Source organism: Mustela lutreola, chromosome 1, assembly GCF_030435805.1.
Source record: "Mustela lutreola isolate mMusLut2 chromosome 1, mMusLut2.pri, whole genome shotgun sequence".
NCBI lineage: Eukaryota > Metazoa > Chordata > Mammalia > Carnivora > Mustelidae > Mustela > Mustela lutreola.
This window is the reverse complement of record NC_081290.1, coordinates 160,537,155-160,561,354: the sequence shown is the minus strand read 5'-3', so window position 1 is coordinate 160,561,354 and position 24,200 is coordinate 160,537,155. Positions and strand designations below refer to the sequence as shown.

The following is a 24,200-nucleotide window of genomic DNA, read 5'->3' as shown; positions in this document are numbered from 1 at the left end:
GGAGTTCATGCATCATGAGAATTGAGCTAGTTAGTCCCTAAAGTTCCTTCCAATCTTGAGTGTGTATGTTTCTTTTTTTTTTTTTTCAAATATTTTATTTATTTACTTGACAAACAGAGATCACAAGTAGGCAGAGAGGCAGGCAGAGAGAGGAAGGGAAGCAGGCTCCCTGCTGAGCAGAGAGCCCAATGTGGGACTCGATCCCAGGCCCCTGGGATCATGACCTGAGCTGAAAGCAGAGGCTTTAACCCACTGAGCCACCCAGGCACCCGAGTGTGTATGTTTCTATTACTTAGGCATAAAACACATGCCAGTGTCTTACTTAAACTCAAATGCCTCCTAAAAAATCTACAGCATGGAAATAGATTTATACATCGAACGAGCGGTTTGGATAATAATTTATCTACATTGCAGAGCATTTATAATTATTTAATAGGCAATACTGAATATAGATTTCAGAGATAATATTTAATTTCACAAAGTTTGCATTTTATATCAAAGAGATATTCAGCTTATATATCTATATACTGTATATCCAATGAAAGCACAAAACAAAATTTTTGGTTGCAATTTACAAACTCAAGGTAATGACAAGAATTTACTGATCTTTTCTTCATCTTTAAGTATGCACACGGTTTTAGGTGCCTGGGTGGCTCAGTGGGTTAAAGCCTCTGCCTTTGGCTCAGGTCATGATCCAGGGTCCTGGAATCGAGCCCCACATCTGGCTCTCTACTCTGTGGGGAGCCTGCTTCCTCCTCTCTCTCTCTGCCTGCCTCTCTGCCTACTTGTGATCTCTGTCTATCAAATAAATAAATAAAATCTTTAAAAAAAATATGCACACTGTTAAAAGGCCAAAAGAAAATATTTCTTTGTTTTATGGTAAAACCGTGGATTGAATCACATCTTTGAACATAGTTATAATGGACTACTTTATAATGGACCACTTTAAGGTGGAGTATCTATAACACAGATTTTATCAACAAACTCTAATAACAGCATTAGAATGGACTTTTAAAGAACTTTTAAGCTAAAGTTTATTCTTTCCCTTAATATTTATTGATTATAGACAATTGGGAGAAACACAAATGTCAAAGAAGAAAAAATTACCATTGTGTCCCTGTCTAGAGAAATTTCTGTGAACACCTTGGTACCTTTCCTTCCTGTCTTTTTCAGTTCCATATATCTTGTGTATGTTTCTGTACATACCTATGATTGTATTGTATTTGTATTTTGTATCCTGTTACTAAAGCGTAAGCAATTTCCTCTGTTTTTACAAACATTTGGCTACATAAAGTCCTCTTGGTAGATTCACTATTGTTTTCTTTAAACACCTGCTAGTGTAGGATATTTTAGTGATTTGATAGTGCATTCTTTTTTTTTTTTTTTTTAAGATTTTATTTATTTATTTGACAGAGAGAGAGAGAGCAAGAGAGGGGCAAGTGCGAGAGGGAGAAGCAGGCCTCCCGCTGAGCAGGGAGCCTGATGCCTGGCTGGATCTCAGGACCTTGGGATCACGACCTGAGCAGAAGGCAGCCACTTAACAACTGAGCCATCCAGGCACCCATTGATAGTGTGTTCTATACCTGAATATTGTGATGTGAATTATCAATATAATCTAGAATCTGTGGGGTTTTGGAAAACTGCTTTGTAGGCCAAATTTGTAGATATTAAGAAAGTGTGTAAGAAGCTGACATCTGCTTATAATTTTCCCTATGAAGTCCTTGAACTTGTTCAATGTTAGAAAGCATGGCTTGTAGTGAGTTTGCCAAAATTTTAAATTGTGTCGTTTACTAATCAAGGACTTCTCCTTTTACCCTTGAGTTCATGGTCTTTTTTAGACATTCCTAATTCTAACTGCCTAGAGGAGAAGCATCTAGACAGTGCCACTTCTCAGTGTGAAGGAGGGTTTGTATTCAACCTCACTCCAAGGAAACAACTTTCAAGTGATTCTCCGCTCCTTATACGAAATGCTTTAAAAAGCCAGCTTGCAAAACCCGACTGGTGAGTCCCATTGGCTCCATTCTGCTGGTGAGATTGTAGGTGCCCCTAGTGCCTCTCAGTTTAGATTGGAACCAAAACACCTCTAAGACTTATAGGTTCTCCAGGACCTCATCAGGAAAACTTCAAGTTTTCCTCTTGGTGTGTCTAGGCTGAACTCAGCTCTGCAGGGAACTATTTCTTTAGGCATCTTACCCATGGTCAGATGTTGAAGTTCTGACTAGAGGCTTAATGACAAAATGTTTGTGTGAAGGTGTGTGGATCATATGGATGAGGAGTGATGTCCTGTGGGATTCTCTTGGTTAATAAGTATTTAGGAACAAAGGAGCAGTTGGAAATAATTGGGATGAATCTATCCCTAAGCAACTTAGAAATTTAACCAACTATGCCTAATAGATGTACATTGGAATGACCAAGATAATTTGTAAAATGCCTCTTTTTTCCAGGGTTAAAAAGAGTAAGTGAAAACAAGTATGATAGGGTCAGCTTTATGGAGACAATACTTTAGTGGTTTTCCTCCCAAGCCAGAGAGATTTATTCATTCATCCGTTAATCCAACAAATTATGTGGCTGGTGATATGGAGATGAATAAGACATACTTCCTTCCTCAAAGAACTCCATTAGTAACAGACACATATTTATATAATTTTAGCATAATCTAGCAAGAGTGAAGTACATTAGATTTTATGAGAATATTTCAGAAGTGCACACAACCCAGTTTAAGGTTGATAGGGAATGAGGGAAAATATCAAAGAAGGCTTTCTGAAGGCAGTTACATCAGAATTGATTTTTAAAGAACCAGGAAGGGTTTTACTGGCTGAGGAAGGAGAAAGAGATGGGTATGTGGGTCTGTTGAGGCAGGGGTGGGTTAGAGGGGATGGTGACATTCCAGGGAAAAACCAGCATCAGCCAAGGTATGAAGCAGATGTGGAATCAAGATTTATGTTCTGTCACTACTTGTTTGATATGCTTATTGGACATCTGTAGAAATGTCAAACAGGCAGGTAGATGTGTGTGTCTGCAGTTCCAGGGAGAGGACAGCTGGAGGTCTAGATTTGGCAGTGACTGGTATATACACGGTATTTACATCTGTAAATACTAAATGAGGTTGCCTGGGATAGAGAGGCGTATATAGGGCAGAAGACAGGAAGACATATCACCCTAATATTTACAGGGTGATCCCAGAGGAGGAGCCAGCAAAGGAAACTAAAAAATGTGTATGGAAAGATTGGGTGTAAACCAATCATATAACAAGCAAAAAAAAAAAAAGGGTCTCAAAAAGCATGGAGTGGTGAGTGGTTTCAAATACTGTTGGAAAGTCAAGAAAGAGAAAAATCAAAGAAGTGATCATTGGATTTGGTTACATGGAGATCATTAATTACCTTGACAGAAGACATTTTCATGAAATGGTAAGGAAAGGGCCCTAGTACAGAGACGGAAGATAGAACATAAGATAAGGAAGCAGGGACCAACAAGAGCAACCCTTGTCTTTGGGCTACTAGCTTAGGGTCACCAATTCTTGATTATTAGACCCATTAGACCTATCTCAGCTTGTCCCATAGGCACGTAGTACCCTCAAGAGTGTGTACAATGTTCTTAGGACAGCACCCAGCACATAGTGCTGTATGAACTTCTGTTATAATTATCTTAGTTTCTAGGCAAGCTTCATTGGCTTCTAAGAAGAACGAATCATTTATGTAGACCAAATCGTTTTTTAGGAAGCGTGAAGATACAAATCTTACGCATAGCAAAAGCTGAAGCATAAAACAAGAAAGTGACTTGTGTATTAGGGGTGCCAGTCCTCTAGTTTAATGGTCTAGTCTCTCAGTTTTAAGGTTCACTGGAGAGTCTAGGATTGAATTATAAAACAATGGCATGGAAAGTAGAAAGGAAAAACGAGTAGTAAAGGCATAGGTAGAGAGACACATTTATGAAGTCAACCAAAATAGAAGTCAATACAGCACACAGTGCGTTCATGCTTTGTACAGGTAGCTGAAAGATGACAAATACAGTGTGGATTTTTAGTCTGCTTATTCACTGGTTAAGGGCAAAATACTAAGATAGAAACGGAGGAATAATAATCCAATGGTGCAGTTTTTTCTGTGTGGATATGTTTTTTTTTTTAACTTTTTAAAGATTTTAGTTATTTATTTGACTGACAGGGATCACAAGCAGGCAGAGACGCAGAGGAGGAAGCAGGTTCCCTGCCCAGCAGAGTCCAACGTGGGGCTCCATCCCAGGACCCCGAGATCATGACCCGATTCAAAGGCAGAGGGTTCACCCACTGAGCCACCCAGGCACCCCTGTGTGGATGTTTTGAAACTTGTTTTACAATCGAACTGTTCTAGCAATCAAGACCAAGGTAGAAAGTGGAGCTATGAGGAGGAGATGTAAATAATTGTTAACTTCCCCTTAGTCGCTGAACGCCTGATGACTCCTTTCAGCCTTAAGGTCAAATTCCGGATATTTTTACAGGTGTTGGTCATGTGCAAAATATGCATGTCTGTATCCTAGGAGTGTTGCGGGGACTGAGATATGTAAAGTGTCCAGTAGGATATAGCGATTGCATCGTTAATGCATCTTTCAATGAGGTACCTATACTAACCCTCTTGGATGATGACTAGTGTCTCCTGTTTTTTTTTTTTTTTCCTTGTACCTCTTAACTCTGTTGAAGATGCTTTCAACACAAATCTAACAATAACGGCGGCAAACATTCATCATGTATTCTAATTAAGTCATTTAATCTTTGAAACAATCCTATGAGGCAGGACTGTTAACCTCATCTCCTGCATGGCGTCCGCATTCGGCAGCCTGGCTTCAGAGCCCAGCTCTTGGCTTAACCACCGCTTCCACTCTCTCAGCTGGACCGACCGGGCCACTTTTTCCGCCATGTCTGCTACCAGCAAACTCCGCGTTCTGTTCAGAAACCCTCAACTGCTTTCAGTCGCCAAGGACTCTTGCCTCGGTTCCCGGGGCCCATGAGAAGGTATTTAATTCACCCACATGGAACCAGGCCAGCTGCGCCCTTCTCAGACCCGCGAACTCTTCCCTCGGCCGAGCCGCCCAGTCTATCCAGCCCCCCACCCCCGTCCTTTTTTTCATTGGCTACAGAGTCACTATTTTAAGTAGAAACACGGTACGCTCAAAGACACAAGATCCCACGAATCCCCGCGAGCGAACATGGTAACGGCACGGCTGAGCCCGTTCCGGAGTCCAGGCACAGGCGCGAGGGTTTGGGACACTGCGATGTGCCAGGACAGCGGACCGGGCCGGGGACGGAGGGCAGACGGGGCACTGCAGGACCTCAGACCAACAGCGCGCGGGATAGGGCGCGGCGCAGGCCGGGCCCGCGGGGACGCAGCGCGCCGGGCGGGGGAGGAAGGGGCGGGGACCCGGAGTTAGGCCGGCGGCTCCCCGCCCCTCCCCCTCCGGTTCCCGCCCCGGCCCTCGCCCCGCCCCGCCCCGCCCCGCCCCTCCGGCCCGGCCCGGCCCGGCCCGGCCCGGCCGCTCCGCCCCCGGGTGACGTCACTGGCCAGGCCAGCCGGCGCCATTTTGAAAGTGGAGTCGCCTACCCCTGCCGCTGCCGCCGCCGTCGCTGTCGTAGCTGCCGCCGCCGCCGCCGCTGGAGAAAGAGCGAGAGCGGGGAAGCCCCAGAGCGAAATCCACCATCCTGCTGGCTGTTCTGCTCGCCCCTCCTTCCTTCTCCCCTGACCCCCGCCCTTTCCCCCCACAGGTGCCATCCGCCGCCATCCGCCCTCTCTACCCCCCCATCCCCAGGTGAGGGGGGTGAGTTCAGGAAGCAGAGACCCCGAGGAACCCAGCAGGGTCACCATTTGCAGCGCAACATGGCAGGTAAAGGAGAAATCACCCTCGTCCACTGACAAGGCACCGCTTCCTTCCTTCTCCCCTCCATCACCCCCTAGCGACCGCCTGTGCCTCTCGTAGAGCCACGGGGCGCCCCTTGGATTTCAGGGAATTGGTCAAGTGGGGTGGGGTGGGGGTGGGGAGGGTTCTGCTGAGGCAAGGGGTCGTTGTGATACAGGAATGGCTTTTAAAATGAGGGCTGGAACCTTGGCACGGGTGGGGGTGGGGTGTGTGCTGGCGAGCCGGGGGGTAAGGCGTGGGTGGGGCGGGGTGGGGGCGAGTGCAGATTTGTCCCTACTGCTTGGAAGAGCCGGTTATAAACCCCGCTCTCCCCGGTTTCCCCCCAGCTCCCCGGGGCTTTTTTTAGGGTTTTTCCTTAATACAATTCCTGTTTTTTTCCCTTGCTGCAAGCCTTCTTGGGTGTTCATATTAATGTATTTTGTACTGAGAAGGAAGAGTACTTAGCAAGTTGAAATACATTGGGGACCTATGTGTATTTTTTCCCCCCACTGGGGGTACGTATATTTTTGAGATCATAAGCCTGAATTTTTTTTGTCTTGAACTCGTTCCCTTTGGTTTCTTAACCTTCGTGCCCAAGAGTGCAAGGTCTTTAATAGACCAAGTTGCATGAAAAATGTAATTTAAACTTTGCGTTTTGTATGTTAGTTTTTGTGCAGATGTCCTTTTCCCAAAAGGGTTTCGTAGAGTTAGTTAAAATAGTTGTGGAGTTCAATGATATAAATAGCCAAGGGGGGAGAGATTTAGGTAAAAGCTTGGGGTGGGGGGAGGTTGCATAGAGAAATGCAGTTTGGAATATTTAGCAAGAAAGGAAGGTGAAGGAAGAGAAAGATAATTGCTTTGAGAGTGATTTTTATACATTTTGATGTTGCTGAATGTCTTCCTTTTTCTAAGAACCAGTTTTAGGTGTTGATTCAGTTTCTTCCTCCATAGATCCGGGACATTTTCTCCACAGTGCTTGGAAGTGAAATAGAGACATTCAGGAACTAAACCAATTTTTCATGCTTTTTACAGTATTTAGATAACCTTTAAATAAACCTTCAAAAAAGTTAACGTGTTGGATTGACCTATGTTTTGCTGTAAACAAGCTGCTCTTTGGCCTTGTTGAATAATTAAGCTAAATAAAAATTGTTTTGCATAAGATGATGACAAACTAGGGAAATTCTTTGCAAGGCCCTCTGGATTCTGAGGGATAAGGTGAAAGGAGGCAAAACAAGCTTCCTCTGACAGCCTCCTCACCAGCATTTATTTCGATTTCTTTTCCCGTCTGGAGCCAGTGATTTGCTGGTAATGAAATGCAAAGAAATGGGTGGTGAGTGTTGTGTTTGCTGTGTGTGCGCTTTGGTGATTGGGTTCGTATGAATCATTACTCCTCACCCAGGCTGTAATGTTCCTGAAGTTTTCTCTTCATTCCATGTTTTATGGTAGTTTAACCTTATTAACCCTTCTGCAGGCTTTTGTAAACTTAAAGGAAAACTGTCTGACTTTGGTATTTACTTTTCTCTGGTAGGTCTTGCGTGACTGTGAGGCTTTTACTGTATTTGAGGGGAAGGGAAAATGGAAGTTTTAAACACATATGCAGTGTTCATGATAGTACGTGGCCTTCAGATATTTCATACCTGGAATCTCTCTCTCTCTTTTTTAAATGCACTACCAGTTATTGGAGACTAACCTCCTTCCAAGTTAGTGCTCTGGGCTGGTGGTTGTATGTGTGGGCAGTACCAGGCTATTAGTATCATGCCAACCATGGATACCATCTCTGTGTTTACGAGAGTAAACATGAACAGAACTCAGTTTTAATTGCTATGTTTTCTTTTTCCAGGAGCTGGAGGAGGGAATGATATTCAGTGGTGTTTTTCTCAGGTGAAAGGAGCAGTAGATGATGATGTAGCAGAAGGTAAGAAAGCACTTAATAATGCAAAATTTGAATATGGAGTCAAAATTTTGATTACTGAATGATTTCCTTCCAGCTAGATCTGTTACACTTTAAGAACAGACTGAGTTTTTTGTCTGAGCAATAGAGGAACAGTTTTAAAAGTCACTTTTCTGGAAAATGGTCTTTCCTCTTTTATTATTAATACCTTATATCATTACTTTTTATCTGTTAAGTGAAGGTACTAGAGTATGATGTATATAAAACTGTCACAAGAAAAATCTAAGTTTCATACTGTAAAGATTTCTTGACTGTAAATTTCATGTACAAATAAATGGTGATGGATTTTCATGTTCAGCATCATTTTTAGATAATTATGTTAAAAAAGGCATCAACATTTACCTCAGACATTTTTGCATGACTGTCTTTCATTTTTGAGGTAAGATTTTTAGTGTTTAACTTGCCTGCTTTCATTGTGTGGTGTTGATTGACATTCTGTAAAGAAATGATGGCTCAAATGATACATTTTATTGTCTGGTAAGGATAAATTTAGGTGGGTAAGGAAACAACCATGGTTCTGGGGAGCCTATTTTGTGGTTAGAAGCTAGGTTTGATCAGATAAACTTAAGTCTTCTTCTCCCAAATTTATTTAGTGTATTTCAAAAACTTCAAGTTTGGAAATGTCAGTTTTGCACTCATTTGAGATGGTTTTAGGTGCTGGAGGCATTATTTCCCATAAAGTAGTTGTATCATTTCATTGTTCAGAAATACTGTTTAAAGTTTGAATTTTAATGGTATTCTGTCTTGAATTATGGTAGGAATTTTCCAACAAAACTCAAATGAATTAAAATGTACTTTTAATTTTAAAAAGTGTCCCTTAAGTTTATAAATCATCCTCTATAGATTGTATTGTCCTCGTTAAGATCCTATTTCTAACCTACTATCTGCAGTACTGTTAGTTTTGAGGATTTCTTAAGTAATGGTAGGATGATAGACTTACGTTGAGCCAGTCGAATGCTTGGGTTTGCCTGTGTCAATGTCATTATCAGTGAAGTGTTTGATCAGTTTGGTGTTCTTTGGGGAGCCAGCTGGCATACATTGTACCTGTGATACTTTACGGAGCACTATCACATTTCTGTTGAATCCTCATCTGTTTTTCAGATGAGAAACGAGAAATCTTAGTTAAGAGACTCACTGATGGTCGCATAAGTAGCGCAAATCAAGGTTTTCTGGTGAAGCTTGTGGTTGATTTGTTGAGAGAAATCCTATAAGTTCAAGGGAGGACTCATGTGTTACTCATTTTGTAATTCCATTACCTGTTGAATAGTAGCCACTGAATACTGGATCATTTGTGCTGTTGTATAATACTCAAGTTATGAGAGTGCTGTATATTGGAAATTATTCCTGGGTTGATTTCCACTTATTTTTTATAGTAAAGATATGTTGAGGGGTTCTGAAATGTTGAGCTTTGGGGCTGCAAGGTATCTGGGACATAAACCCTGCCCTGAAGGAGCTCGTCGTTTTTTTTTTTTTTAAACTGTAGGCAAAGAGACCACGTGGGTTTTAATTAAAAGAAATTGATGGTTCTAAACTTACCTAACTGAATCAAATAATGGTTTGTGATATGTATGATGGGATCAGTTGTAGTTCTCTTCTGCTAATACTTAGTAGCTACATTTTGCTACTGATTCTTTTTTTTTTTTTTTTAAGATTTTTATTTATTTATTTGACAGAGATCACAAGTAGGCAGAGAGAGAGAAAAAGAGAGAGAGATAGGCAGCCCTCCCCCCCGCCCCCAAGCAGAAAGCCCAGTGTGGGACTTGATGCCAGGACCCTGAGATCATGATCTGAGCTGAAGGCAGCAGCCTAACCCACTGAGCCACCCAGGTGCCCCTTGCTACTGATTCATTAAATGATTTTTTTTTTTTTTTGAGGTTGTTAAATAAAGTTTAACATACAGTGCATTCCTAGCATCTTAGCATGCTGAGGCTTGGTATGTATATTTTAATAAAAACATGATTTAAGTCAAGTACCTAAGTTTATGCTAGTGTAGTAAGTTTAAAAAAGCCCCTAATTTTCACACTACACTCCTTTAATTTTTTTTTTTTTTTTTTTTTTTTTGCATACTGTAGTTTCCATGTCATGGTCTATTATGTTTATATTCCTACAGGAAGATTAGCTTTTCTTAAATAAGATTAAAGTTTTCCCCCTTGGTTTAGACTGTAATCTCTAAACAGGTTACATCTAGCTAAATCTTCAGTTTAGCTTGCCTGTTTTCTGTTAATGATGTATTGCAAGTTCTTTCCCATCAAAGGCTCTGGATTGTCTTTCCCCTCCTACATGCAGCTAGCTGTCATGGCATACCATTGTTAGTTTTGCAGTGCTTTAGTCTTCTTTCCATACCCAACTTCCCTTAGTTCAGGATCTCGGTATCTTTCATCCATTTAGGTTCCCTGCTTCTTGTGTTTTGCTTCTAAGTTAATCTTAAATGCCGTCCCAGTTTTATGTTCCTCAGAAATCTTAAGTGGTCACTGCTTCCCTAGGATTATGAATTACATTCAGATATTTCTGCATAGAATACGAGATCTTTCAACGGTATATCCCGTTTCTCTAAGTTCATCTGCTAATACGGGTAATGATCCAGCTAAATGGTTGCTGTTTCTCAAACAAGTCTTGTACAGTCTTACTCTTGGGTCTTTGTTTTTTTGCTGTTCCCACCTCGGAATGCCTTACAGTCATCCCACAATTTATCACTTGTTAGAATTCTTCAGGTCATGTCTGTAACTCTTTTCCTTACCTTCCTTTCTTGGAAATATTTAAAAAATCTTTCTTTATAGCTCTTCTTATTTATAATTTACCCTAAATCTCTGTTACACTGTGTAGGACTAATGCATCTGCTCTATGCAGAGTATACTATACAAATTACGGTGCTTAGAACAGTGCTTGGGACGCCTGGGTGGCTCAGTTGGTTGGACGACTGCCTTCGGCTCAGGTCATGATCCTGGAGTCCCGGGATCGAGTCCCACATCGGGCTCCCAGCTCCATGGGGAGTCTGCTTCTCTCTCTGACCTTCTCCTCGTTCATGCTCTCTCTCACTGTCTCTCTCTCAAGTAAATAAATAAAATCTTAAAAAAAAAAAGAACAGTGCCTGGCACACCAGTAAATGTTGAGTATTTGTTGAATGAAGGAATGTGATTACTATTATGAGGTTCTGAAAGGGAGAGAGATCCATTGAAAAGATGATTGTGGTATACTCTGGATGTCATGGATGTATTTACTTGGATTGATGTTCTACTGCTGTGTAATAGAAGTTAGGAGACCTTGAGTTTTTATCCTGGGGACAAACAAGTATATGTCACTTGGAATAAGTGATTCTTTGGGTTCCAGTAAGCTTAGCCTTAAGATGACAGGACTGGATTAGATTTCTGTTGTTCCTTATATGCTAATCTTGTTAACTCTCAAAGATGTTTTAGAGAAGAAAGAGCCCAACATTATTACTACCGGTAAGTTAAGTTGTATGAGACACTGGGCTCTTTGGGGTCTTAATTTACAAAGAAGTCTTTATTGGACTTAATGAAGGCTCATAATTTGTCATTAAGTGCATTGCAGAACTAAGAATTTTTATGTTTGACCAGATAACTGTGATTGGTCTTTGGTTGATGGGGGTACTCTTATTGGGATACTTATTCTATGCATAGGTCTCTTCAGGCACTTTTTTTTTTTTTTAAATGATTTTATCTATTTGACAGAGACACGGTGAGAGAGGGAACACAAGCAGGGGAAGTGGCAGAGGGAGAAGCAGGCTTCCATTAGAACAGGGAGCCCAATGTGGGGCTCCATCCCAGGACCCTGGGTTCATGACCTGAGCCGAAGGCAGACACCTAAGGACTGAGCCACCGAGTCGACCCTCCTCAGGCACTTTTAAGTGGTTTATCTTTGGTGTAGCTCTTTGTTTGGGAGAAGGGTGAGGTACTAAAGTCTCTATCACTCAGACAATCTCTAATCCTGCAGTTTTCCTTTTTTTTTTAAAGATTTTATTTATTTATTTGACAGAGATCACAAGTAGGCAGAGAGGCAGACAGAGAGGAGGAAGCAGGCTCCCCGCCGAGCAGAGAGCCCATGCTTGGGGCTCGGGGCTCGATCCCAGGACCTTAGGATCATGACCTGAGCCGAAGGCAGAGGCTTTAACCCACTGAGCCACCCAGGTGCCCCTCCTGCAGTTTTCCTTTTAATCTTTGTGGTAGTAGTAATAACATTTTATCATATTCCATACTTGAAAAATTTCCTTTATTGACAACTTGTTCTCATGAGATAGTAGGTAGCACAGACACTGGTGCTAGGCTACATAATTGCATCCTCTACATAATACAGTCCTCTGCTAGCTGGGTAATCTTGGGCAAATTAATTCACCTCTTTGTGCCTGTTATCTTCTTTCTAAAATGAAGATCACAATAAAATCTTCCTTACGCTGTTGTTTTGGTGATTAAATGAGTTCATATGCATAAAACAGTAACTTGGCACATAAAGTGTTGTAAGGGTTTAGCTGTTATTGTTGGAACATTTATGGCAAGTAAGGAAGAGTTGGAAAATGAGAAAACTGGGGAATTTAAAAATTTCTCCTCAGCCAAAGTGAAGAGATGGTATATATGCGTTTTATACATATTCTTTGAGTCCACTAATACAAAGTTTAAAAAACATTCAAAACTAACCATAGCCTTAGAGACACATACTAAAGTGGTAAACTTTAAAGAATAGCTACAAAATAATTGCTATAAAAGCCAGTATGTTGTGGTTACTTAATTTTAAGTGATGGAAGGGAGTTGTTCTTGAGAAGGAATCTGGGGGCCTCATGGAGGTAGTGTTTTGACTGGGTGGTGGCTGTAGTGATTAACTGATTATCCTGGACATTTCTCTTTTGATTTTTGATTTTCTGTATTTGTTAGATTTCACCCCCAAAAATTGTGTGTGTGTCTGTCTGTATGTTTTTAAATCAGTACTGTGTTAGAAAGGGTTTAGAGTGAAAACTGGCAGTCCCTACCTTCATTCACGCCCTAATCCTCCCTCGTACTTCTAAAGGCGATTATATTCAACTCTTCCACTATTCCCTGTTGCTTAATATTTTGTGAATAAAGTGATAACTTCTTTTTCTCATGCATTTTAGACATTTCCAATTGGCTTTCCTCTAGTAGGTGAAAATTAAGCTATTAATATTATCACCCCATCACCCCATACTCCAGTTTATCATTCCCATACCCTAATTTAACCGTACCATGTATATGGTTAAATTAGAAGTCAGTGCTTACATTATGATGACCATGTGGATGTTCACTGCTGAACCAAGACTGCGGTGTTTCTTGTGCATCCCTTCATTTGTCCTGAAGGTAGTAATTGGCCAGTTTTTAATTGGTCTGGTTCATTTTGTATTTGCGCTTTTATTTTTATTTTTTTGTACTTGTGTTTTTTTTTTAAACACTTCATTATGGGAGATTTTGAATATTATGGAAAGTGTATGGAATAGTGTATTGAACCCCCATCACCCAACATCATCAACCCATGGCCAGTGCAACCCATTTATATATCACTTGATCCCTTCTCAGTCCTTTGTATTTAGTAGAAGAAGCATTACTGATTTTGTTTTTAAAATCTGGATTCAGCACTAGAAAACCAAGTTCATTATTTTAAAGTGCAACAGGAAGGAAGTTTTCCTAATTTTTTTTTGCAGTAGCAATACCTGGTAATCTATTACTTGCTTAAATTTTACTTGTGGAAATATTAAATACTAAAAATTCAACTATGTATGGATATTATTTTTTGTACATTTTCATTATTTAATATTATTGACTTAATAATTTTAAATTTATAATATTTTAAAACAAGTATATCTTCCCTTATCTCCATATTTGACAGTGTCAATTTTTTTATAGTAAGTTATTTTAGGATATGATTTTATTACATGAAGCCTTGTTTTTATGGAATTTGGATATGCATTGCATGTCCAGTGCATATCCATGTCCACGTGCATTGCATCTTTCATCAGTTTACTTTCTGTTTGTTTTTGGTAGGATTTAGACTTACAGACTGGTTCTTCGGGGAAAAAAAATTCAGGTTGTAGAGTCTAAATATTCCCCCAAATAAAGACCTAAATAAAATTGTGAAAAAGTTTTTGGGATATCACATAAAATTTTAATGGTTTTAGGGCTCCTGGGTGGCTCAGTTAGTTGAGTGTCTGCCGTTAGCCCAGGTCATGATCCCAAAGTCCTGAAATCGAGTCCTGAATCAGGCTTCTTGCCCAGTGAGAAGTCTGCTTCTCCATCCTTCTCCTTCTGCCCTAGTGTGCTCACATGCGTGCACATACCCTCACAATCTTTAAAAAAAAAAAAAAAAAGAGTAGTGTATATATTTGTACACATGTGCACTTTTCTGGTTAGAGAGGGTCCATAACCATTATCAAAACAGCTATTTTAGAGTGTGGTCTGGTGACCCCTCAACTTTTTTAAAAGGTCCATGAAGTCAAAACTGTTTGCATTATAATATATTTGCCTTTTTGACAATGTTGACATGTGCAGCAGTGGTACAAAAACAATATGGGTAAAGCTGCTGGTATCTTAGTGAATCAAGGCCTTGGCAGCAACTGGCCCCAGTAGTCATGGTAATAATCTTCACCATGTACCAGCAGTTTGAAAATGCCAATTTTACACAGGAATTTTTTTGATGAAACAGTAAAAATGAACTTTATTAAATCTTGATTCTTGAGTACATGTCTGTTAAACATTCTGTGTGACAAAATGAGATACACACCATGGCACTAATGTTACAGACCAGAGTACATGTTGTCTGGAGGAAAAGCGTTGGTGCACTTACTTGGGTTTTGAGCTCATTTAATTAGCTCCTCCTTTCATGGAACATTATTTTGTTAGAAAGAACTAATGACAAATAAATGATGGTTATTTAGACTTGGATATTTGGCAGACATTTTCTCAAGTAAACAGTGAATTTGTTGACTCAGTGGACAATACTTGTTGCCCACGATAAAATTTTAAGCTTTCAAGCAAAGAATTTCAGAAAACATGTATATGCCATCCTGAGTTGGATAACTTAACCAATATGAAAGATGTTTCAGAGGAGACCTGTAATATTAATGATTGCAATTTTTTAATTTAATGTGATGAAATGTGTCAACATTTGGAACCTCTCAATATTTGGATGACTCAATCAGTGTTTTAAAACTATCCAGTGCCTGTGATGTTTAAAAAATGCATAAGTAAAAAATGCATCATATAGCATTGGATTTTAATGTAACACACGACTGATAAATAAATGGTTTCAGATTCCACAAACCTTCAAAAAACTGTCACTTGTCCAGTTTTGGTGTAGTGTCAAAGGGATATCCGTAACCTGAAAGGCCTATTAAGATACTCCTGCTTTTTCAACCACATACCTGAATGAGGGTGTTTTCTTCATCTATCTAATCAACACAACACAGTATATTGAATGCAGAAGCAGTTAAGAGAATCTAGGTGTCTTCTGTTAAGCCACACATTAAAGAGATTTGCAGCAGGGTAAAACAGTGCCATTCTTTTTGCTAATTTTTTGTGGGAAAGTAGAGTCATTTTTCATTTTTTTTTTTTTTGTTAATGTGTAGGGTTTATCACTAATATTTTTAAATCGACAAATACTTGAAAATTTGAAAGGCCTTAGGGGTCCTCAGATTTTAAGTGTAAAGAAATCCTGACATCCAGAAATACTTGACAGCAGTTGGTTTAGTCTTTTAATAGGCTTCACTGTATTAATGCTTTAAAAGAGTCTCACAGGCTATAAGATAAGTGATCAGAGCAGTATGCTGCTTTTGTGCATGAATGTCTAAAGCTTTCCTATAAAAGCTTTCCTGTGACTTATTGTTTCAGCCTACTCTCTTGCTGTTCTTTAGATACCAAATTAGATCTGCCTTAAGCTCTTTCATCTGGTGATCTTGGTGAAGGAAGGATACCTTTAGGACTTTAAAATACCTATTTTTAAATTTACCTCCCTTGCAGAGATTACATATTAGTACATATTTGCCAAAATATTTTAGCTTAAAGTTTTTTAGGGCTTTTCCCACTTTCTGCTCAGGTCCAGTTAACATTAATACTTAATGTAGGATTACTGAGTTCCTTAGAGCCTGGTATGATGCCATTTCTGGGTTGGTGCCTGGTTATTAGAAATGAGTTGGTGACCTTGGCATTGTGTTTAATTTTGAGGCCAATATGTAGCAGTTTGATGTGTTGTTTTTTCTTGGAAGAAAGGCATAAAATTGGCATGGTAACTTTGTAGTTTCCAACTCTTCATTACTATAGGGAGGAAGGGGAGAGAGAACAGTGTTTTCTTTAAGTTTTATTTTTTAAATTTATTTATATTTTAGTAATCTCTACACCCAATGGGGGGCCCAAACTCAAAGCCCAGAGATCAAGAGTTGCATGCTCTTCCTGCTGAGCCAGCCAGGTACTCCTAAATTTTACTTTTAAGTACAGTATAATTTGTTTTAAAGCAGTTGCTGAATTTCCCAATCTCATTTATTGTTTAGTATTTTCAGTATTTTTGTGGCTGTTTTTCTATCCTTCAGAGAACGTTTGTCAAAGTACATAACACCTTTTAAAACTGGTTGCCCCAATTTCCCAATCCGTGTTTAAATGTTGAGTTTGTTAAAAATTTACTTTTCATAACATGTGTTTAGTTAATTTGAGCAGTAGTTGACAAGTGTCACCCAGGTCTTCGCCTGCATCATATGTGGATTCCTTGGGAGATCATGATGAAATGCTTTTCTATAACCCACTGTACCAGAGGTGGTACTTTTGTAATTTTTAGTTTCTTTTGGTTGATTCCCTCTCTGAATGTTCCAGTATCAACTGAGATTTTCTCTTCTGAAATCTTTGAATGATCTCTTCTTTCCAGTTCAGGGAAGTTCATGGACCAGTGATCCTATTTAAGAACCTTTGCTTTAACCTAAAGTTTTGCCTATGGCTATATGCCTACTGAAATATGGAAGAGTTGAGATTATTTTATATGGAAATAATAGCTTTTAGACTGTTAGGAGAGTAATCTTTTTCTTAGGAATCCTTTTAGTACTTACTCTTTCTGCTACGATATTAGAGGTGTGGATCTTTAAGATAGAGGACTTGACAGTTTTAGTGTATTCCCATTTTAAAAAAATTTTAATTAAAAACTTCTGTCTCTCTAGCCATGGGTAAAACTATTAGAGGGATATATTGGGTTTTGAACCACTTGGCTTGTTTTATACTTTATTCAGAAGGAATCTAAATTTCTTTATTAGCCCGTATTAAGAGAGACACCAAAGTAGATAAAAAAGATTGGTGAGAAAAATTTTTAAATAAAGATCTGGAAAAATATTAACTTTTAGAACTTGACATTGTAGAGTATCAGGTGTCCTTTGTCTCAGAGTGGAAATAGAACCTTTTTGGTGTTGGCTGTCTCTTTCTTTTTCCAGTTTACCACAAGGTAAGAGACCTATGGGTATGGAATAGATGTGTTTCTAAAATAGCATAAGAGGAATCTTTTTTTTTTTTTTTTAATATTTTATTTATTTATTTGACAGACAAAGATCACAAGTAGGCAGAGAGTCTGGCAGAGAGAGAGGAAGGAAAGCAGGCTCCCGTCTAAGCAGAGAGCCCGATGTGGGGCTCGATCCCAGGATCCTGAGATCATGACCTGAGCTGAAGGCAGAGGCTTTAATTCACTGAGCCACCCAGGTGCCCCAAGAGGAACCTTTAATACATTCTTATTGACTAGTAGATTGGGAAGGCTCTATTTCAAGAGAGAAATCTGTTGGAGGCAATAAATAATTCTTGTCAAATTCTTTATCTAGGGATGCAGCATGCAAACAAAATGGTTATTATGGGAATTGGTAGTTGAGAAGGGATTGCTCCTAGTCTTTTTCTCCCTTGACATAAAAGGAGAATTAACTTTTTTCTAGCAACAGAACCAGTTCTTTAAGCAAAATATTTTTTAGCTTATAAAATAAATTCCTTTAATGCATTTTTTATTGTTAAAAACACATAACAAAAAAACCCCACAGTGTACCGTATTCACCGTTTTTAAGCATACACTTTGGTAGTGTTAACTGTATTCTCGTTGTTGTGAAACTTATCTCTAGATCTTTTTCACATTGCAAAACTGAAACTAGACCTGTTTCATAGTTCCTGATTCTTCCCCTGCCCCTGGTGTCCTCCATTTTGCTTTGTTTCTATGAATTTGACTACCTTAGATACTTCCTACAAATGTAATCATACGGTATTTGTCTTTTTGTGACTGGCTTACTTCATGTCTTCAGGGTTCCATCGATATTGTAGCATGTGACAAGATTTCCTTCCTTTTTAAGACTGAATGATACTCTATTGTGTTTATATATACCACATTTTATTTATCCATTCATGCATTTATGGACATTTTAGGTTGCTTCTACCTTATAGCAAGTGTGTGCTTCTAGTCTGTCTTTATTGCTGGGGGAAGGAACAGCAGAAGTCCTTCCTTTAATTGATCGGAGGTGGACAAAGAGAGCCCTGGACAGAAGATATTAAAGAAGGTAGATGGGTACTGCTGTGTGACAAATCTGTTTATCCCAGGTTAACAGTTTGAAAACCAGAAATGGATTACTTCATTTTGTAGGCTATTACAGGATAAGGTTAAGGAAAAATCGAAATTTTTTTCTTTTTAAAAGATTTCTTATTTATTTATTTACTTGACAGAGAGAGAAGACAGATCACAAGTAGGCAGAGAGAGAGGGGAAGCAGGCTCCCTGCCAAGCAGAGAGCCTGATGTGGGGCTCGATCCCAGGACCTGAGATCATGACCTGAGCTGAAGGCAGAGGCTTATTAACCCACTGAGCTACCCAGGCACCCCGAAGAATCTAAATTTTTGACCAGAGTTTTACCTCATTTGTTTTGCAGTTTCTAGTTTAAAAATAGAAGATACCATGAATTTTGTAAATCACTTTTCATTATTGTAAACCTTACATTAACAGTAAGATGGTTGGTATGTTATCTCATACATGTTTTATTTATTTTTCTTAAAAAGATTATTTATTTATTTATTTATTTACTTATTTATTTGACAGAGATCACAAGTAGGCAGAGAGGCAGGCAGAGAGAGAGGAAGGGAAGCAGGCTCCCTGCCAAGCAGGGAGCCCAATGTGGGGCTTGATCCTAGGACCCCAGGATCACTACCCAAGCTGACAGCAGAGGCTTTAACCCATTGAGCCTCCCAGGTGCCCCTCATACATGTTTTAATTAAGCAAAGTCTTCAGCATATTAGGGAAATTTGGTACCTGTATAAGGAATGATCATGGTTGTATTTCTTGCAGTAGCCTTTGAGGTAGACATTATTGTCATTTTGTACACAAGATTATGAGTGAGTAAAACTATTCTGTCTGCTTTTTAGTCTTCCCCATTGCTTCTCTGTGGTTCAGTTTTTAAAAATACTATTTGATTAAAAATATAAATCTCTGGTTCTCATAGAGAAAGGGTAGAGTGATAGTTACTCATCCACAAGTCAACAAGAATATAGTGAGTGCCCAGTGCCCTGGAGAATATGAAGAACATAGGTATATATATCCTTCACTTTAGGTATATTAAGAGCATCAATTTGTTACACTAAGCCTTTTCCATAATATTTTCTGGCTTGTGGTATTAACCTGTTCATATTATTGGGAGATCCTTGGCTAATCCTATGTAAAAAATTTACAGGTAGTTTTGGAATTTAATAATTAATTATAGTTGACATGCTTTTTGGTGTTGAGATGGTGCTGTAGTACAATCTTGGAATTAAATGAAGAATCACATGTATCTCAATTTTTTCTAAGATATAACTATGTCTTTCAGTGGTTTTAAATGTTTGTGAGTTGAATTTACAAATGAATATTACTGGAGATCTCTCCAGGTATATGTTGCCCATAAGCCTTTTTCTCTCTTCCCTCTATCCTGTGTGTTTCAAGCCTGCATTTGGTTAATTTCGCAGATCCTTAAAAAGTTAAATATAGATTTAACCATACAACCCAGCAGTTCTCTTCCTAGGTATATACTTGAGAGAATTGAAACATGTGTCCATAAAAACGTAGACATGAATGTTATAGCAACATAACTCGCAATAGCCAAAAAGTGGAAACAGACCAAACGTCTGTTAATTGATGATGCATACAGAAAAGGTGGTGTATCTGTACAATGGGATATTATGCAGCCATAGAAAGGAATGAAATGCTGTTATATGCTGCAACATGGAAGAGCTTGGGAAACATTATGCGAAGTTGAAGAAGTTGGGCACAGAAGACCACATATTAAATGATTCTGTTTATATGAAATACCCAGAAGTGGCAAATTTATCAAGACAAAGTAAATTTGTGGTTGATAAGACCAGTGAGGGATGTGACTGCCATTGGATACAGCATTTCTCTAAAAGGGTGATGAAAATATTCTGGAATTAGATAGTGGTGGTTACACAGTTCTGTGAATGTAGTAATAAATGCTGACTTGTATACTGAAATTTACAAATGAATAATAGTAAGTAAACTTTTTAGGTTACATCTACAGATAGTAAATCCAAACAGTGCAAGAGGTATAGAGTGAAAGTATGTGTGTCCCTCTTAACCCCATTCTCCCAGGTTCTCTGTCCTAGAGATATTGTCATGAATTTCTTATATATGGTTTTGGAAGTTTTTCATAGTTGCCTGGGGTTTTTTTTTTTCATGTATATGACATTTTTTTTTCATAGTTGCATGTTTTTAACTTAACAGAGTGTGTTTATCATTTTAGATTTGAAAGTGGGAAAATACATTCCAGAGATCTCTGATAGGCGAGGTATATAGGCCTTGTCCTAGGAGGATCTAATGAATTGCTCAGGTAGCTACCATTTTCTTTTAACTATCCTGTGATCTCTATAGCTTCATTCTGAAGAGTTGCTGAGAAGGTTTTATGTGTTTGGAATGTGCATCTAGATGTGCAGTTCGTAGACTTTAAAGCTAAGTAAAATTTATGAAATAATAATGTCTAATAATAAAGTAGTAATGTTCAAGATACCCTGATCTTTAAAAAATAATTTGGTTTCATTGATACCTGAAGCGGAAGTCTGTGTCATACTCCCATCATTAAACTAGATCTTGAATTTTCTCCATTTGAATCTTAATTGTTCCTGATGTCTGAAGTGACTCGGGTGGTTTTTTTTTTTTTTTTTTTTTGGTGCTTATTTAGAACTAAACTAGACGTTATTAAGTATGCTAGATCCTAAAGACCTAAATGTGCCCTTTTTTTCCCCCATCTCCTTTTGAGTTTTTGTTCAGTAAATGCATAGCTCCTTTTATTCGTATGTCCACCATCTCTGATTTTTGACCAGATCGCTTGGGAATTTTGTTAATGTTTGTGTAAAATGACACTGTTCAAGTTAGTGACAGTACAGCTTCATTAAATTCTTGTTATGTGATGATTTGTTAAATATTACAGATTTTTTTTTTTAATTTAAGGAAAAACAACTCAATATCAGCATAAACATATATTTTAAAAAGTAAGCGCTGGGCACCTGGGTGGTACACTTGATTGAGGATCTAAGACTCTTGGTTTTGGCTCGGGTCATGATCTTGGGATTGTGGGATCGAGCCCTGCATTGGGCTCAGAGCAGAGTCGGCTTTAAGACTCTGGCTCCTTGTCCCTTTGCCCGTCACCCCTGTGCTTGGTGTGTGCACGCTCTCTCTCTGTAATAGATAAGTAAATCTTAAAAAAAAAAAAAAAAGTGCTCAAGAAACTTAGCTAACTGCCAACCAGTGTTAAGTGTTTTGCATGTGTTACCATTGAACAGCTAGCTTCTGAGGATAGTTCTTAATAGTATTTTCATTTTATAGATAAGGAAATCAAGAATTAGATAAAGTAACCTGATCAGGTTTACACATGGTGGGGGGTGGGGAGCCAGAGGTTGAACTTTGGTTCTTCTGACTTTAGAACTACGATAAGTAAACAACAAAATAAAGTCACACATAATCTCATCATTTTTAAGGTAACACCTATTAACATATTGGCGTCGGTCTGTCCTTTTTCTACTGTGAATGTATATTTTAAAAACAAGCATTACATGTTTAGCTTTGTATAATGCTTTTTTCCCCCCAGTTAATGTCTAAGAAGATAAATGGCTTTTGTACTTATTTGGGCTTTTTTAGTTTTTACAGTTTTTGCTATTGTAAATTTATGATGAACATCCTTGTGAGAATCTTACTACTTAGGGTGTATTTCTAGATATGGGAGTTCTGGTCAAAAGATGTGACCTTTTTTATGGCTTAAAGAATGTATTACTAAATTGCCTTAGAAAGTTAGTGTGGGTTTTCACTTCCTCCAGCAGTGAATAGGAGTACCCATTTCCTGATGACAGTGTCTAGCACAATATTGCCATTCAGTAAAACCTTTTCCTCTTACTTGTTTGAGCATGTTTAAGTATGTAGATTCTGTTCATGTCCTTTGTTGCTCCTTGCCAGGGCTTTTCTTACTCATTTGTAATAGCTAAACCTCTCCCCCCTCCCATCATCATAGCTGAGGAAAGTTGTATGAAAACTCAAAGAACTAATTCGGGTCTAGAGTAGAAGGGGAAAGTCTTTCTAAATGAAGTGGCCTTTTTTTGTTTGTTTGTTTTTTTTTTGGTCTGTTTTTGACAGGCAATGGAAGGCAGAGTGTAAGAAAGTTTGACAACTGCTGTTTGTTAGTTTTCTTATCTACATGGGGATGATTAATAGTACTTGTATTGTTATTTAAAGGATTAAATATACATGAGTGCTTAGTTTTGGCATATATTTAGTGCTCAGAAAATTTAGTTGGCCCAGTTAGTTATTTAATGCATGATTAACAGAAATAACAGATTAACAATTAACAGAATAAATGTCTTTCAAGTCCACAAACCAAGATCGACCAGTTGTTTTTAAGATTTACAGGCACTTTCTATAAGTACATGTTGCGTTAATGAATACAGCTTGAGCTTAGTTGAGTTGGGAGTTTGGGGAATCCAAAGACAAAAGTAGGAAGATTAGTTTCAGCAGATTTTGAGTTAGGCTGGGGTCTGGCACGTTGATTATGAGGTTGATTAATTTACAGTAAAAGTTCAAGCTTGCTTAATTTTTTTAATTTCCTCTTCCTGTTCTTAAGTTCCTCCATGGTTTTGTTCTTTCCTGTGACTGGATATTCTGCATCAGTGGTGGCGCTTTCAGCGGGCACTAGAGCCAAAGCATCCTTCATACTGGTGGTTACATATTCCCCTAGTTGGTAGGTGTGGAGTTTGGAAGCACCTGAAGGTGTGAGCTCAGGAAAATCCCATGAGAAATGTTGACCCTAAACTGCAGAGGTTCTTAAAAAAGCCCTATTATTCCTCCCCCTCTGTGGCAGTGTTCTCTGTTTCTATGATGTTCTGTGATGATCTGAATCTTTTACCAGGCCTTGAGTAGGCTGATGAATATATGTTGAGCCCATAAAAAATTTCACAGGAGTCTGAAGAGAGAGTGCATATTATTGTACCAATGAACACCCCTATTTCTCTCTGTATTCCTTATTCAGAAGTGCACTATTTTATTGTCAAAAGAACTGCATTAGTTGGATATCAGTACCTTTTAAGCTTTATGTGCTTATGGGTTTCCCTGAAATCTTATTAAAATGCAGATTATGATTCTGCTTATAGATCTGGGGCGGAGCCTATGATTTTGCTTTTCTAACTCAACTCCAGTGATGGTCATGATGCCGCCACTGCTGCTCACTTGGTTTGCAGTCTACATTTACAGGGAAAAGGCAGTTTGTTGCCGTTTTTTAGGGGAAGGGAGAACAGGTAGTAGGGTAGTATCTTACTCAGCATTTCTGACAGACTGAATAGATTCATTGTACTGTTCTCACATCATTTAACATTTGTTCAATAAATGAATAAATACCTCCTGGGGAGCTTTGTACTAGCTGTTAAAAGAGCAGCTTGCACCACAGTGTACTACTTGTTAGCCACCCCTAATTGTTAAATCAAATTTGTGTTTGTATTTCAAATTTAGCTCAGACCAGTCAATATCTCAGTATACTTAAAGGTTTGCTTTTGCTAGTAATTTGCCTTTTTATTTATGTATTTATTTTAAAAGATTTATTTATTTATTTATTTGACAGATCAGAAGGAGGCAGAGAGAGAGGCAGGCAGAGAGAGGGGGGCGGGTTAGCAGGCTGAGTAGAGAGCCCTATGTGGGGATTGTTCCCAGGACCCTGGGATCATGACCTGAGCCCAAGGCAGAGGCTTTAACCCACTGAGCCACCCAAGCGTCCCAGTAATTCATTTGCCTTTTTAAATAGGTTGTCTTCCTAGTCCTGTGAAAAGATGAATTTAGGAAGTAAAATCTTCACTCCTAAATTGGTTGTTTTATAATCTCTAACAGATTTTTAGAAGTATAAATGATTAACTTTTTTAT

The 24,200-nt window shown here is 38.8% G+C and overlaps 1 protein-coding gene across 2 annotated transcripts in view; it reads left to right on the top strand.

The window, feature by feature from the left end:
* The first annotated feature begins 5,163 nt into the window (after window positions 1–5,163).
* PPP2R2A (protein phosphatase 2 regulatory subunit Balpha) overlaps window positions 5,164–24,200 on the top strand; it is a 90,597-nt gene continuing 71,560 nt past the window's right edge. Inside the window, exons 1-2 of one of the 2 annotated variants that reach the window (XM_059177834.1) lie at window positions 5,164–5,850; window positions 7,703–7,777. In XM_059177834.1, the coding sequence (XP_059033817.1) occupies window positions 5,844–5,850; window positions 7,703–7,777 (82 nt within the window). In that variant the 5' untranslated portion in view covers window positions 5,164–5,843. Of the gene's footprint in view, window positions 5,851–7,702; window positions 7,778–24,200 lie in introns of those variants that run through there. The other variant, XM_059177842.1, reaches the window with a different exon arrangement.